The sequence below is a fragment of the Notothenia coriiceps genome, unplaced genomic scaffold (assembly GCF_000735185.1).
Source record: "Notothenia coriiceps isolate Sejong01 unplaced genomic scaffold, NC01 NC01_scaffold00000339, whole genome shotgun sequence".
Classification (NCBI taxonomy): domain Eukaryota; kingdom Metazoa; phylum Chordata; class Actinopteri; order Perciformes; family Nototheniidae; genus Notothenia; species Notothenia coriiceps.
Genome location: NW_011333040.1, coordinates 5,342,479 through 5,355,117, shown reverse-complemented (window position 1 = coordinate 5,355,117; position 12,639 = coordinate 5,342,479). Strand labels below are relative to the sequence as shown.

Sequence of the window (12,639 nt, the reverse complement as noted above, 5' to 3'; positions counted from 1 at the left end):
ACACACACACACACACACACACACACACACACACACACACACACACACACACACACACCTCAAATCTTTCCACAAGCTCTCCGTCCAATGAGCAACCGCTCCGGAGTTATTTCAGTGAAAGAGGCAGATTGAAAACGTACATTTTCTGTCACTGAAAAGTAATCACCATTGTTTCTCTTTTACTTTTACGTAGTGGAAAATAAATTGCAGCTGTGAATATGTTGAATGTTTGTATCAAGGCCGCACGTCTTGGGACAAAAAAGGAGCGGTTTGCGGCTCGGCGCTGAGCGTTTGGTTTGAGAGTCGATTCTGACCCAAACAGAGCGACCTCCTGCCGTCCTGCTGCCACGCACACATTAAGGTGCACTCAAGCTACAATTGAGCGAACTCACAGCAGTCCACGGGGAATTCTCACATAAACACACACAAAGAACAGGTTTCTGTTTTACCTTGAAGGTATACGAAAGTAAAGTTTACTCGGCAAGCTGGCATTTATAAAGTGTCTGCATGCTGAATTCAGACTGAATGGAGTGAAAGACTCTATAGGAGGGGTGTCAAACTCAAGGCCCGGGGGCCAAATCCGGCCCGCGGCTTCATTTAATGCGGCCCCTCAAGAGCTTGCAAAGAACATAATATGTTTATTATACGGTTACATGCAGATTCACAGAAGCACAATTTGACTTTTTTCTCAGAATTTTACTTTTTTTCTCAGAACAAGTTTTTTTCTCAGAATTTGATTTATTTTCTTCAAAATATTCACTTTTTCTCAGAATTAGATTTTTTTTTAAATAATTTTGTAACATTCTCAGTGAAGAGACTCGCAATGATTTGCCCTAGACTTCTGCTTTCAGACGTAGTTAATTATGAAGTTATTACCCTATCCGATAATAATCCAATGCAGAGGCAATAATGTCATGTAATACATTATTTTATATATATTAAATATTTATATATGCATTTTGATATATAGTCTTAAAGTTACAACCGGCCCTTTGAGTGCAACCATAATGCTGATGTGGCCCGCAAAGAAATTTAGTTGACACCCCTGCTCTAGAGAGTAAACAAAGATGTTTACCTGGGGTTCCAAAAACAAGATGGCAATGGGAAAGAAATGCTCATCTGGGGTCTTCAAATGGTAGTCCACAAACCATTGGATGATGTCACAGTTAGTTAAGCACTTCTTAAACAGTAAAGCCTCACCAAATCTCAAACTTTGACAACTGCAGAATGCCAATTGCTGGGTACAATATAAAGGACCCAGCTACAAATGTGTGTCAGGTACCGTTGTTGTGTTCAGTCTTTCATTTTGATAATAAGCTATTNGCAAACAACCGTGCTCTTATCGACGCTTCCATCCGTCCGTTTTTTAAAACAAAATGTCCCATCCACGGGGCCAACCAAAGCGGTCTCATCAGCTTCTTCGTTCCACTATTGTTCACTGTGGTTTGTTGTTGTCTGAAGTCATGAACGTTAGTTGGTGCTCCAGTATAATCGGTACCCCTGAAACTCATCCAGTGAGAAACGTTCCACGGTACAAAAATAAGTGCGATTAAAATGCGTTAATTTTTTTAACGCGTTCATTTTTGTGTAATTAATTAATCTTAATTAACGCGTTAAAGTCCCGGCCCTAGTTGTAACACTAAAATACTTTTGAATACCACTTTGAAAGGCAAAATAAATGAATTGCTTTACATGTTGTAAGTAAGTCTTGAGTCTATTTGAAAAACGTGACAATCCCCAGAGACCCTTTTTTATTATTATTACTCCAGTGACCTGCAGGCGGCGCTAATGGGTTAAGACACACAGGGATGCACCGACAAAGACATACAAGAAGAATACTGCAAGATAACAAACATTTGCAAGGAATTAAGGATTTAAAACACTTTTTAAAAGGGCTTTGCAAGTGTTTAAGGTGAAAGGAAATGTGTTCAACATGCTACACAACACAACATGCGTTTGGTAAGTAACACTAGGTTTAACATTTTTTTTTTATTGTTACAGTTCTGCATGTTTATATTCTTTGCTACCAATTTCTGAAAACAAGCATCAACTTGAAAAAACGAACCCCTGAAATGCAGTTCAATTATATATTTCAACAATATGTAGACGGGTATGTTGTATATGTAGTGGGCAAAGGTGGAGAAGCTGCTTTGTTGAGAAAGGATGATTGGGAAATGTTTTCCCTAATGTTCCCTTTTCTTTTTTACTGATTTTCTCATTGATCCTGAGCATTGAAACATGGAAGTCTCTGAGATAACTAAAGCTTGTTTACGCAATTTATTTTAGAAACATTTTTGTCGTCAACTCTGCTCTACCTTCAGCAGTTTTTAAGGTTGGCTTTGAGAGAGTCTGAAGCAAAGGGAAAGCAATATTGTGTTTGGATACTTTTGAAGTCTAGCCTATTCTTGCTAGTCTCTTCAAGGGCAATTCAACTATAATGTAGGTTTTTGCTGATCTGTTTCATATTCTTCACATTTGTGATTGAAAAATGCTGTTTTTATGTCCGATTGGCATTGGTGGCTTATACCTCCAGCTACCATAATATATACACAAGGCAGCTCTTTGATTGCAGAGTTTGTCCAATGATGACCCAGTCAAATAAAGACAATCTGACTTGAGTGTCTTTTACTAAATACTATAGTGGTGCACACACAGGCAACATATATAAAAGCTTGTTTGATGTTTCTCACCCTAATGCAGCTTGGGAGTTGTACATGTTTTTATATAATGCACTGCCTTGTACCTCTTGACATTCTATATATCTTATACAGTTCCTCAACTTCAATACTGATGACAATCTGCTGCAATTTAAAGCTTTTGATTTCCATATATTGTAAAGATGTAAGGTTGAGATAGTGGCACATTTTGTCCTTGGTTTTATTGAGTGTTTAGGTTTTCAATCAAAAACTACACTATCCACTTTAAGATTGTAAAGAGCGTTTTTGGATCCGTGCTTTGACATCTAATGTAAGGTTGTCTGGTAAAATCCTCAAAGTACTCTATGGAACTTTGATATAAATAATAATGGACTCTGTGAACATTTTCTTAGTGCATGATATCTTGGAGCAGCATTGCTTTCATACACTGTGTAAATCCTATGCAGGGGTGTCAAACTCAATTTCTTCGCGGGCCACATCAGCATTGTGATTGCAGTCAAAGGGCCGGTTGTAACTTTAAGACTATATATCAAAATACATATATCAATATTTCATATAAATAAAATAATGTTATTACCTCTGCATTGGATTATTATCGGATAGGGTAATAACTTCATAATTAACTACGTCTGAAAGCAGAAGTCTAGGGCAAATCATTGCGAGTCTCTTCACTGAGAATGTTACAAAATTATTTAAAAAAAAATCTAATTCTGAGAANGTACATATCAATCCTGCACAGAGGGGACGCCCAGACAGTGTCTCAATGCATTGGTGATATCAAAGCCTTCGCCGGCCAAATTGGTACCTGGAGCAAATTCTGCATTGAGACACTGTCTGGGCGTCCCCTCTGTGCAGGATTGATATGTACACCGAGGGAGGGACAGCATGAGGCTGGCATAGATGCACATATTTAACAGAAACATGTTTCTGTTAAGTAAGGTGATGAAAACAAGCTGATCTCCTGGAAAAGAAATATAATTCATGAGCAATGCATTCGCACTTTGTTTGAAAAGCAATATTTAGGATGGTCGGACAATTTTCTTTTACTCATACTGTCCAAAGCAAAAAGAGCAAATCAGCTTACCTGTCACTAACCTTTCGTCCTTGCACGTCCCACATCCAATGCTTGAATCTGACTGTGCATCTCTTTCAAAACGTGTTTTTATAGACGCGGATTAAGGGCAGGACGCGATGAGGGAGTGAGGTGACAGTGGTCTTAGAGACAATAAAGGCGGTTGAAATAAATTGATATCACACTTTTTTTTATCTATATGTGAGCCTGAAATTATTTCAAGTTTTAGTGGTATGTGGCCATCTAGGTGAGAAGAGAAGACTGACACTATAGATTTCTCAAGACTTTCCCAAACAACATTTGTTTTTTGAAATTTTATATGATGGCCTAAGTTAAAATGTTAGTGAGCCAGGTTGAGAACAATTTGACCTTTCAGCTACAAATATTGACACTGAAAATAATATTTATGTACAATTAAAATAAATCCTTGTCTAACCAAATTAAATTATACAAATGTTATATACAGTATATATATATATATATATATATATATAACAAATCAGTCAAATCAAGCCAGACATATACATTATGAATACATTAGATTTATATTAAGTAAATTATGGATAGTATAAAAATGTGTTGTAAGAGCATTTATAAGAGGTTATGCTACATATTACAGATCAAGGCAACACAAAGTAATCAATACAAAAAAGCATCGATTTCAACATTAACGTTATACTGGATTCTCCACTTCCCTCCCCGACATTCTGTGGTTTTGGATACTTTAATGTTAACTACATACATTAATATGATAAACAAGTGACATTTGGTTGGTCCAGAGTGAGGGAGGGGGGCCTAGTTCGTCACAGCCCCACAGAGGTGTGGCTGTGGGCTTCTACATGGCGAAAGGTCCAGGCAGCCGAGGGGTGAGAGGTTGAGGTGGTGTGATTCATCCGCAGATCCTCACTTCTCTTCTATTAGAGGATTACTGCACGTCACTTGCTGCCTTCAAGTGAACCCCGGGAAAGTCTAAATCCAAGTGCATGACTGGGTTTTGTGCAGTATTATTGGAAACACACATACACCCTATGTTTTAAACGTTTTCATTGTTAAAAGACACACAAAAACACTCAATAATAAAAATCAAGCCTATTATGAAAGTACTTTATTATTTTTGAAATTCAAATAAATCAAGCACAGAGATTTGAGCTCTGGACTCATAGTGTCATGTGTCTGGATAGTAACTCATGTATAGAACTGCAGCTGCAAAAGCGTTTCTCGTCATGATTAAAATCTATAGATACAATTTACGATTATAGAATAGGTCTATTCTATAATCGTGAATTGTATTTGTCATGTCTTGTATAAATCAAGTTGGTCTTGACCTTTGGACACACGATTGAAGGGCTGGTCTTATTCTTTCTCCAAAGTATTCTAAAGAAAGAACACATTTTGCTTTAATTCAATTATGTGTATCTAGTTATAACTAAGAAATTACGCTATTTCTGTTTACAATGTGAGATTTTTTGCTAAGTGCACTATTTCCGTCTGTATTGAAGGCAGCTGTTCAGTCAGTGTCGGCATTTGCTGCCAGTGCCGCCGAGCAGCATGAAAGCGGTCCCAGTGAAACAGAATAAGACCAGAGGTGAAAACTGTTCGCCTTCAAAATAAAATGTGATCTTTATTCAAATATTCAGATTATAAATAATGTGTGTTTTATTAAGAAAAATGATGGATTACAAAGTGGGCATAGAAGGCATTTTGTTTGGAGTTCCAGGAAAACTACTCGGTCACTATGTGCCTGTTGGCTTGGGTAATTTGGTTAATTGCAAATGTGTTAGAGAATATGCACCAACAGTTAAAATGACTCTTGCACTGCAGAGGTTTAGCATCTCTCTGCATTTAAAATGTTCGATTTTTAGATCTTGCATAGTGCATATTCTTTAATGGAGTTGTATTTAATCAAATTGACACTAAGAAAACCTAGGAATAGTTTTATCCCAACAAGATGAGATGGACCTTTTTTAATCCCTGTGGGGAAATTCAGTAGTTCAAACAGCAACAGGTTAAGGATGAAAAACAGGACAGCACAGATTCACACAGGTTAATACAATTAAAGATACAAATAGAACTATGAAATAAGAAATGAATTAAAATGAGCATACATTGGCTATTTGGTCATATAAACTGCCATACACAACAATGAACACATGATAGTTACATAAGAGATACTTAATTGTCATCCATCTCTATAAAGTCAAGGAAATTATGTAGAGGAACACATTTATATTTGCCTGGTGCGGACAGAAAGATAAAAAAACAGGTATAATAAGGATATTTATGTAGTAAGGGGCAAGTAGTCCAAGTAAAGTGAGTGACAGTATAATATCACGTGAGCTGACAGGGCAAGGAGTGGACAAATAGATGGGCAATAATTTTCAGTAACATCTATTGTTGCTGGAGAAATTGGGACTGTTGAATATGAATCAAATCGGGTTCCTTTAGTAAGATTTCCTTATCAAAATTAGTTTTAAGATCCAATCAAAAAGAGATCCAACTGTACACAGTAAATAAACAAATGTTCTAGCGTTTCGTTCATAAAATTACAGAGTGAGCAGTTTTCTCTAATGTGAGGATTACGCTAAATATTGTGGCCCGTTTTATTTTGAAATCAGTGAGCGGAAGTGTCGTTGTTGTTGTTATCTCTAGCTTGACAGTTGTGTAAAGGCAATGCAGGGGATTTAAAGGCCGCCAGGGAAGATTCCGCATTTCAAGGAATAGAGCCGGCCTCAAATAATGTTGGGAAATAATGTGTGAAACAGATTTGGAAGAAAGTCAATGTACGCTTTACGGACCGGACCGTATGTGTTTTAAATCACCTGGCTCAAATTTCTGCTTCCTCATCCCCAGTCACTGGACATCGGTAGCCGACTTGCCCGGCTTGCTAGCCCGCAGACCTTCCCAAAATCTCTGCTCAAGAATCACGGATCTCATCAGTTTTTTCTTCTTATAACGCTTTCCGAAAGCTACTCAGCATTAAATGTACCGACCCGAGCATCTGCTCCGGGTTGCTCTCATAACACTAAAGCTATGACCTGCTAGTCCTCTACTGCAGATCTGACCGCTAGGAGCTAGCATCCTCTGGAGTTGGATGGACCTCTCACAGCATCCCTGCCGCCGGGGAGGCGTTCAAACCCGTCCTGCTGCTTCTTCACCGGAATGCTAACTAACGAGGAAGTGGCTTTAACATGACGAGGAACAATTTGCCTCTCAATCGCTGCAAGCTTTTAGGTGCTTCACAGACATTTTTTAGATGCCAAATGTAATGACCGTCCCGAGCTCGCACCATGTACGTGGCTGGCCGTGTCTGTCTCCAGCCTCGCGGATGACACTCACACAGGTACCGGCGTTTCAGAGCGAACAGCGGCGGCGCTGATAACACCGTGTTGAGAGACTAGCGCCAAAGCTAGGAGGCTTACAGCACAAGATAGAACCCCTAAACAACACCAATGGTATCCCATAAGGTTTTAGTCGCAATAATCCTATTAAATGTGTATATAGGTGTACAGTCTGTTTTTTACTTTTTCGGCGGGGTCCTTTTGACGGGGTTGTTTGCTATGGCATATTTGAATGGACCCAGGCTGCTGGACTGGGCGAGTTCACCCCCTCATCTTCAGTTCAACAAATACGTCCTAACGGGATACCGGCCAAGCTCCTCTGTGCAAGACTGCATCAGAAGCCTGTTCTACCTGCACAATGAACTTGGGAACATATACACTCACGGTGAGTACAACAATTCAGCATGAACTGCTTAGTCAGCAGGTGAGATTTCTGTGTGACTTTGAGTATTAACCATAGGTATTAACCCACAGCAGTACTGTTCCTGCGGAAGGATGCCAGCCAGACTCTGCACTAATGCATGGACCATTTGCGTTCATAAAGGCATACATGACATAACCTCTTCATTTTTGACCATGTGCATAAGTTATTCATATTCATATTTGAATAATGGTATTTATTTGTACAGCACCAACAATTGCATCACAGTGTGCTAAACAAGTGGATATAAACATAAAAACTGGAATATAATGCCAGGTTAATGTAAAATATAACAAACTTTTGTCTGCAACATAAGGACTGTTTTTGGCATATTATTGGATTAATCAGTGCATGTTGTCTAGACTTTGAAACATACACTAATGGTGAAAACCTTTAATGCTTAAAGGTGGGGTAGGTAAGTTTGAGAAACCGGCTCGAGATACACTTTTTGTTATATTCGATGGAATGCTCTTAACATGCCGATAGCGATGAATATCTTAAGTGCTTTGACAAAAAATCCATAAAAAAATGTCATCTGTGGAAGCCATAGTACTGTAAAAAGCACGACCAATCATTTTAAAATATACTGGATGGCGCTACCTGGCCTCATTGGTTTAGGTGTGTGTGTGTGTGTGTGTGTGTGTGTGTGTGTGTGTGTAATCCGAGCTGGTTTCTCCAAAATTACCTACCCCACCTTTAAGGTTATGTCTTTAAATGTCTTGTGTCCTAGCAAAAATCCAAAACCTATAGGTAAAAAAGTAGCAAATCCTCTTGATATAACTTGAAAACGACAGAAACTATTAGGGATTATCATAATAGTTCAAGTTTACTTTTTCTTTCTCTTGATTAAAGATGAGTTGTTACAGCTCTATCATCTGGTAAAAATGGTCTTGAGCCCAACCAGCTACCTTAAAAGAGTAAAAGAGGGGTCTTTTTTAAGTACATCTCTACTTATAAAATATCATCTTGAATTCAGAACTTTTACTAGTACTCAAGTAAAAGATGTGAGTACCCTTTTCACCACTTTTCCACAGGCACTCAGAATAAAAAGTTTAAAAAGTTGTGTGTGTTCTTTGCTTACAGGCAGAAGTTTGCCTTACATTTGTTTTCTGAGTGGCATTTCGATGTGGTAAAAATGTCATGGTTACACAACAATGTCAATCTGTTGATAGGCTTGTGCAAGGCAACATTAATTGTAGTAATATGTTAATCAGTGCAGCCAGTGGTGAGACTGATGTGTCGGCTTGTTTTCAGGCTGATTTCACTGCCAATAGCATGCCCCACAGTAGCAGGACCTCTTAATACCATTGACTGTATTTAGAAATAATACCAATAACACACATCCTACAGCTGTAGGAAGGTGTAGTACCTCATCAGTGTGTTCACAGAGACTCCTGCGAGTCTGACAACTTCCTCATTGTGAAGGTAATTGCTTCACTTCTAAATGCCAGCCGTCACAGAATAAACTGCAGAAGTGATCATCAGGGAAGTAGCCCTGTGCAATCTTATAACACTCCTGTTACGTCAGCTGAGCATGTGGCCTGCAGACACCCTTAACACTATTGCCTATATAAGGCAGTGATGTTTAGGGCAACAAGCTTTTGTCCAGTTTTCTGAACTAAGAAGAACAGATTCAGAGCTTTGCATGCAATTCATGAGTCTTTTATTGTGTTGTAACATTTTATATAAGTTTCACGAGCTGGTTCCTGTTGACTCTTTTGCATATAAACTGAAAACATCCTGCCCGCAGCTCAGCTCGCAGACTCTTCACTGCGTTCATGACTTCATAGGAGGCCCTCTCTACTGTATTTAACCCTGAATGGGATTCAGCTTGGCCGCTCGGCTCAGGACGAGTGGGGGGAGGAGCACAGATAACACACTTAAAATAGATGTGTTACAGTAGAACGCAATGCCAGTATCACCTGGCCGGGACAAATGCCTTGACATTGGGAACAGCAGAGTGAGCAAAAAAAAGGAATGGAGTGCAGTATGTGTGCTGTAGAGTGATAAATGATCCTAACAACTGTATGTGTATCAAATTGCAAGGTCTATATTTCTGCTAACATAGCAGTAAACACATCTCCCCAAAAGGGAAACATACATTAAAGCTATGAGGCCATTCTAAATATGTCTCTTAGCTGAATAAAAAAAATATAGTTAGCCGTGGCTTTGTTTTTCCGCTCACAAGGTGACAATGATGTAGATTTCTGCCCTCTTGCAAATTATTCTTGCTGGTGTCTGCACACACTCAGCACTGTATGAAAAATAACATGCACAGGCCTCGAAAGTCCTGAGCTAGATAATCCATCAAAAATAAACATGACACTTTATTGGATTTATCAAAGTTACAGTGTTATTTTTTTGTTTTTGAGCTGATGGCTTTCGGACCAGGTGCACATTACCTCAGGCACAAGAAAAAATTCTAACAGTAAATAATCCTTCAAAATGATGTGTTTCACACATTTTAGTGTGAAAAATGTACTGAAGATCTCTAGATTAATTAAAAACATGACTGAGTGCAGCATCTCCCTTTTTAAAAGTGTTTCATGTTTGTTTTGTGTGCAGCCCTGACGGGAGCTACACATTGGCTTCATCTTTTACTTAAGTAAACTTCCTCTAACAACCTGTGCTTTCTCTGTTTCTCCAGGCATCCCTTTGGTGTGCTTCCTGGTGCTGCTGCCGCTCAACATCCCCTGGTCTCAGATCAGTGTCACGTGGCTGGGTGTGGTGCACTTCCTGGCCTGCCTGTCGCCCCAGCTGGGCTCTGTGCTCTACCACCTCTTCATGAACCACGAGGGGGGGGAGCCCGTCTACCACACCCTCCTCAAACTCGACGTGTGTGGAATCTGCATGATCAACACGTTGGGTAAGCTCAGCAGATTTCTTCACCATTTATAATTTTGCCTGCCTTGTGTTATTGCTGATCTGTTTATTTTGAGGGTGGAAGTACTCTTTATTGATTTTCAATGATTTACAATGGAAGTGTTTGGCTCTGAGGTGTTCAAACACTGATTACATATTTGACTACCGAGTAAGTTAGCCAATGTAAGAGATGATCCAAGTTGATTATTGATCTATTCATGCTGCTTGTAATAGCCTATTAAAATGACAAATGCAGTATTTTTACTTATTTATGTACTTTGGTTAAAACAATTTAGATTGCCAATATAAACATATGCTGATGATAATACACTTATAATTAATATTGTGACTTGAGACTGGGGCCGTTTCTCAATCGCGAGGATGCTGGCTTGGTAGTTGCGTACTTCCAAGTCACTTCAGAAACGAAGCAAGTATGCTTCCAAGCCACGGCTTCAGAAAACGAAGAAGAATGGAACATGCTAACAAGTGTGCCACTCTCTTTCAACATAAACTGTACCGAAAATAAATACCTCACGATGTCTATCTAATTATGAACTTGCTTTACTTTCACGGAACACATTTTTGGTGATAACAAACAAATGCAACAAAGTAACATATTACCAACCGTCCGTGCGCAAAGCATTGTGGGGATTTGAAGGACGCAAAGTCTACCCATATGCAGCCTCGAAATTTCCCCAAAACCAAGGACGCAGCCTCGGTGGAATTCCAAGTATGCTGGAGATTGGAACAGTACTTCGGCGGCACTCGATGACGTAGCATCCTTGAAATATTGGCTTGAAGCCAGTTTCCTCGAGATTGAGAAACGGCCTGGATATCTGTGTTTTATAAACTAACCATGCAGCTTAGCTCTAAGTCAAATGAAAAATGAATGAAATCCACCTGCTTGACCGTCATATCCCACATTTTTCAGCACCTGTGTTATCTTTGTGCAAGCTCTTTCGCTTGTTGTGCTAACCTCAGCATCTCTTAACGGTTTTACAGCAAAAAGTCTCCGGTCGGAACTTTTAATGGTGAAATTAAATGTTGTGCTTCATACTAATACATACATAGTATTCTATGTTTGGCAAAGTGCACTGAATCATGACCCAGTACCATAGTAGTCACAAATAAACAAAGCGTTAAAACCATAGTTACTGATTACGTGTTTGTCTATCGACTTATGGAATACCTGACAAATCCTTTGAGTTCTAAGTGAGTATAATACAACTGAAATGTTTTTAGCTCTCCATATGGGTTTAATACATTTATGCAAATTCCTCCTGCTCAATTTTTTATTCACCAAAGTTTCCAAATCTTGAAAACGTAGTTTTATCAGGAGCACACAGAAAACTGCTCAACGAGTTGAGTGCTGTATCTAACACACCAACAGGCAGTGGCTAAACATAAGAGGATGTGACTGCTGCTCACCACCCTCTGAATGAGCAGTGTCTCTTTACAAACAATATGACCTCTGTGTCACTGTGGCTTGCACCAGGCGTTGCATCGTGCTGAGTAGGGCGCCCCATCTCTGTGCTGACTCTCCTCTGTTTCTTTTCTTGTCTCAGGGGCGCTGCCCATTGTCTACAGCACGCTGCTGTGCTACCCTTTCATCCGCACTGTGGCCCTGTTAGTCTACATCCTGCTGTCCAGCCACGCCATCTACTGTGCCGTCACCGCGCGGAGCAGCGTCCGCCGCTTGCGCTCCTTTGCCTGGCAGGCGCTGTTCCGCTTCTCCTTCTTTCTCCTGCGCGGGGTGGGCATGGGTGGCGGTAGCCCCACCTCGCTACGCCACTTCCTCATGATGGATGTGCTGGCCGTGCTGGGCGGGGTCATCAACATCACACGCATTCCGGAGCGTTTCCGCCCCGGTCTCTTTGACTACTGGTGCAACAGCCACCAGATCATGCATGTACTGGTGGTAGGCTCCATTCTCTACCTGCACTGGGGTGTGCTGGACGACCTGCTGTGGATCAACAGCTACAACTGTCCCTCAGACTGACCCCCCCTGCTGACCCCACCCCCTCACAAGGAGCACTAGGATCTAAGGTTCAAGGACCTCTGAGGGGAGGGGGGTGTTTGCGTAGGGGAGGGGGAGGAGGGGTCATCAGGGGGAACTAATGCAGCGAGGTGTTGTACGTGCATGTGTTCACCTCATGCACTCAAATTCAGAATGTTCATATCTACATCCATCTAGGTACTTTGTGCCAATGCAGGCTAAAGTATGTCAAACTACATGCACAAGCATTTTGACTCTGTGTCTTTTCGTAAACATGGACACACAGGTGTCTA

At 40.2% G+C, this 12,639-nt stretch overlaps 1 protein-coding gene across 1 annotated transcript; it reads left to right on the top strand.

The window, feature by feature from the left end:
* Nucleotides 1-6,411: 6,411 nt before the first annotated feature.
* Nucleotides 6,412-12,422, top strand: paqr4a (progestin and adipoQ receptor family member IVa). Its single transcript, XM_010769435.1, has 3 exons — nt 6,412-7,452; nt 10,136-10,354; nt 11,916-12,422. The coding sequence occupies exons 1-3, from the start codon at nt 7,179-7,181 to the stop codon at nt 12,347-12,349; spliced, it is 927 nt and encodes a 308-aa protein (XP_010767737.1). The 5' UTR covers nt 6,412-7,178; the 3' UTR covers nt 12,350-12,422.
* The last annotated feature ends 217 nt before the right edge of the window (nt 12,423-12,639 follow it).

Bases quoted from the DNA above. Each gene is read 5' to 3' on its own strand.
- paqr4a (XM_010769435.1), top strand. From the start codon at position 7,179: ATGGTATCCCATAAGGTTTTAGTCGCAATAATCCTATTAAATGTGTAT. The intron at 7,453-10,135 runs GTGAGTACAACA...CTGTTTCTCCAG, and splicing joins TGGGAACATATACACTCACG to GCATCCCTTTGGTGTGCTTC. The intron at 10,355-11,915 runs GTAAGCTCAGCA...TTCTTGTCTCAG, and splicing joins CTGCATGATCAACACGTTGG to GGGCGCTGCCCATTGTCTAC.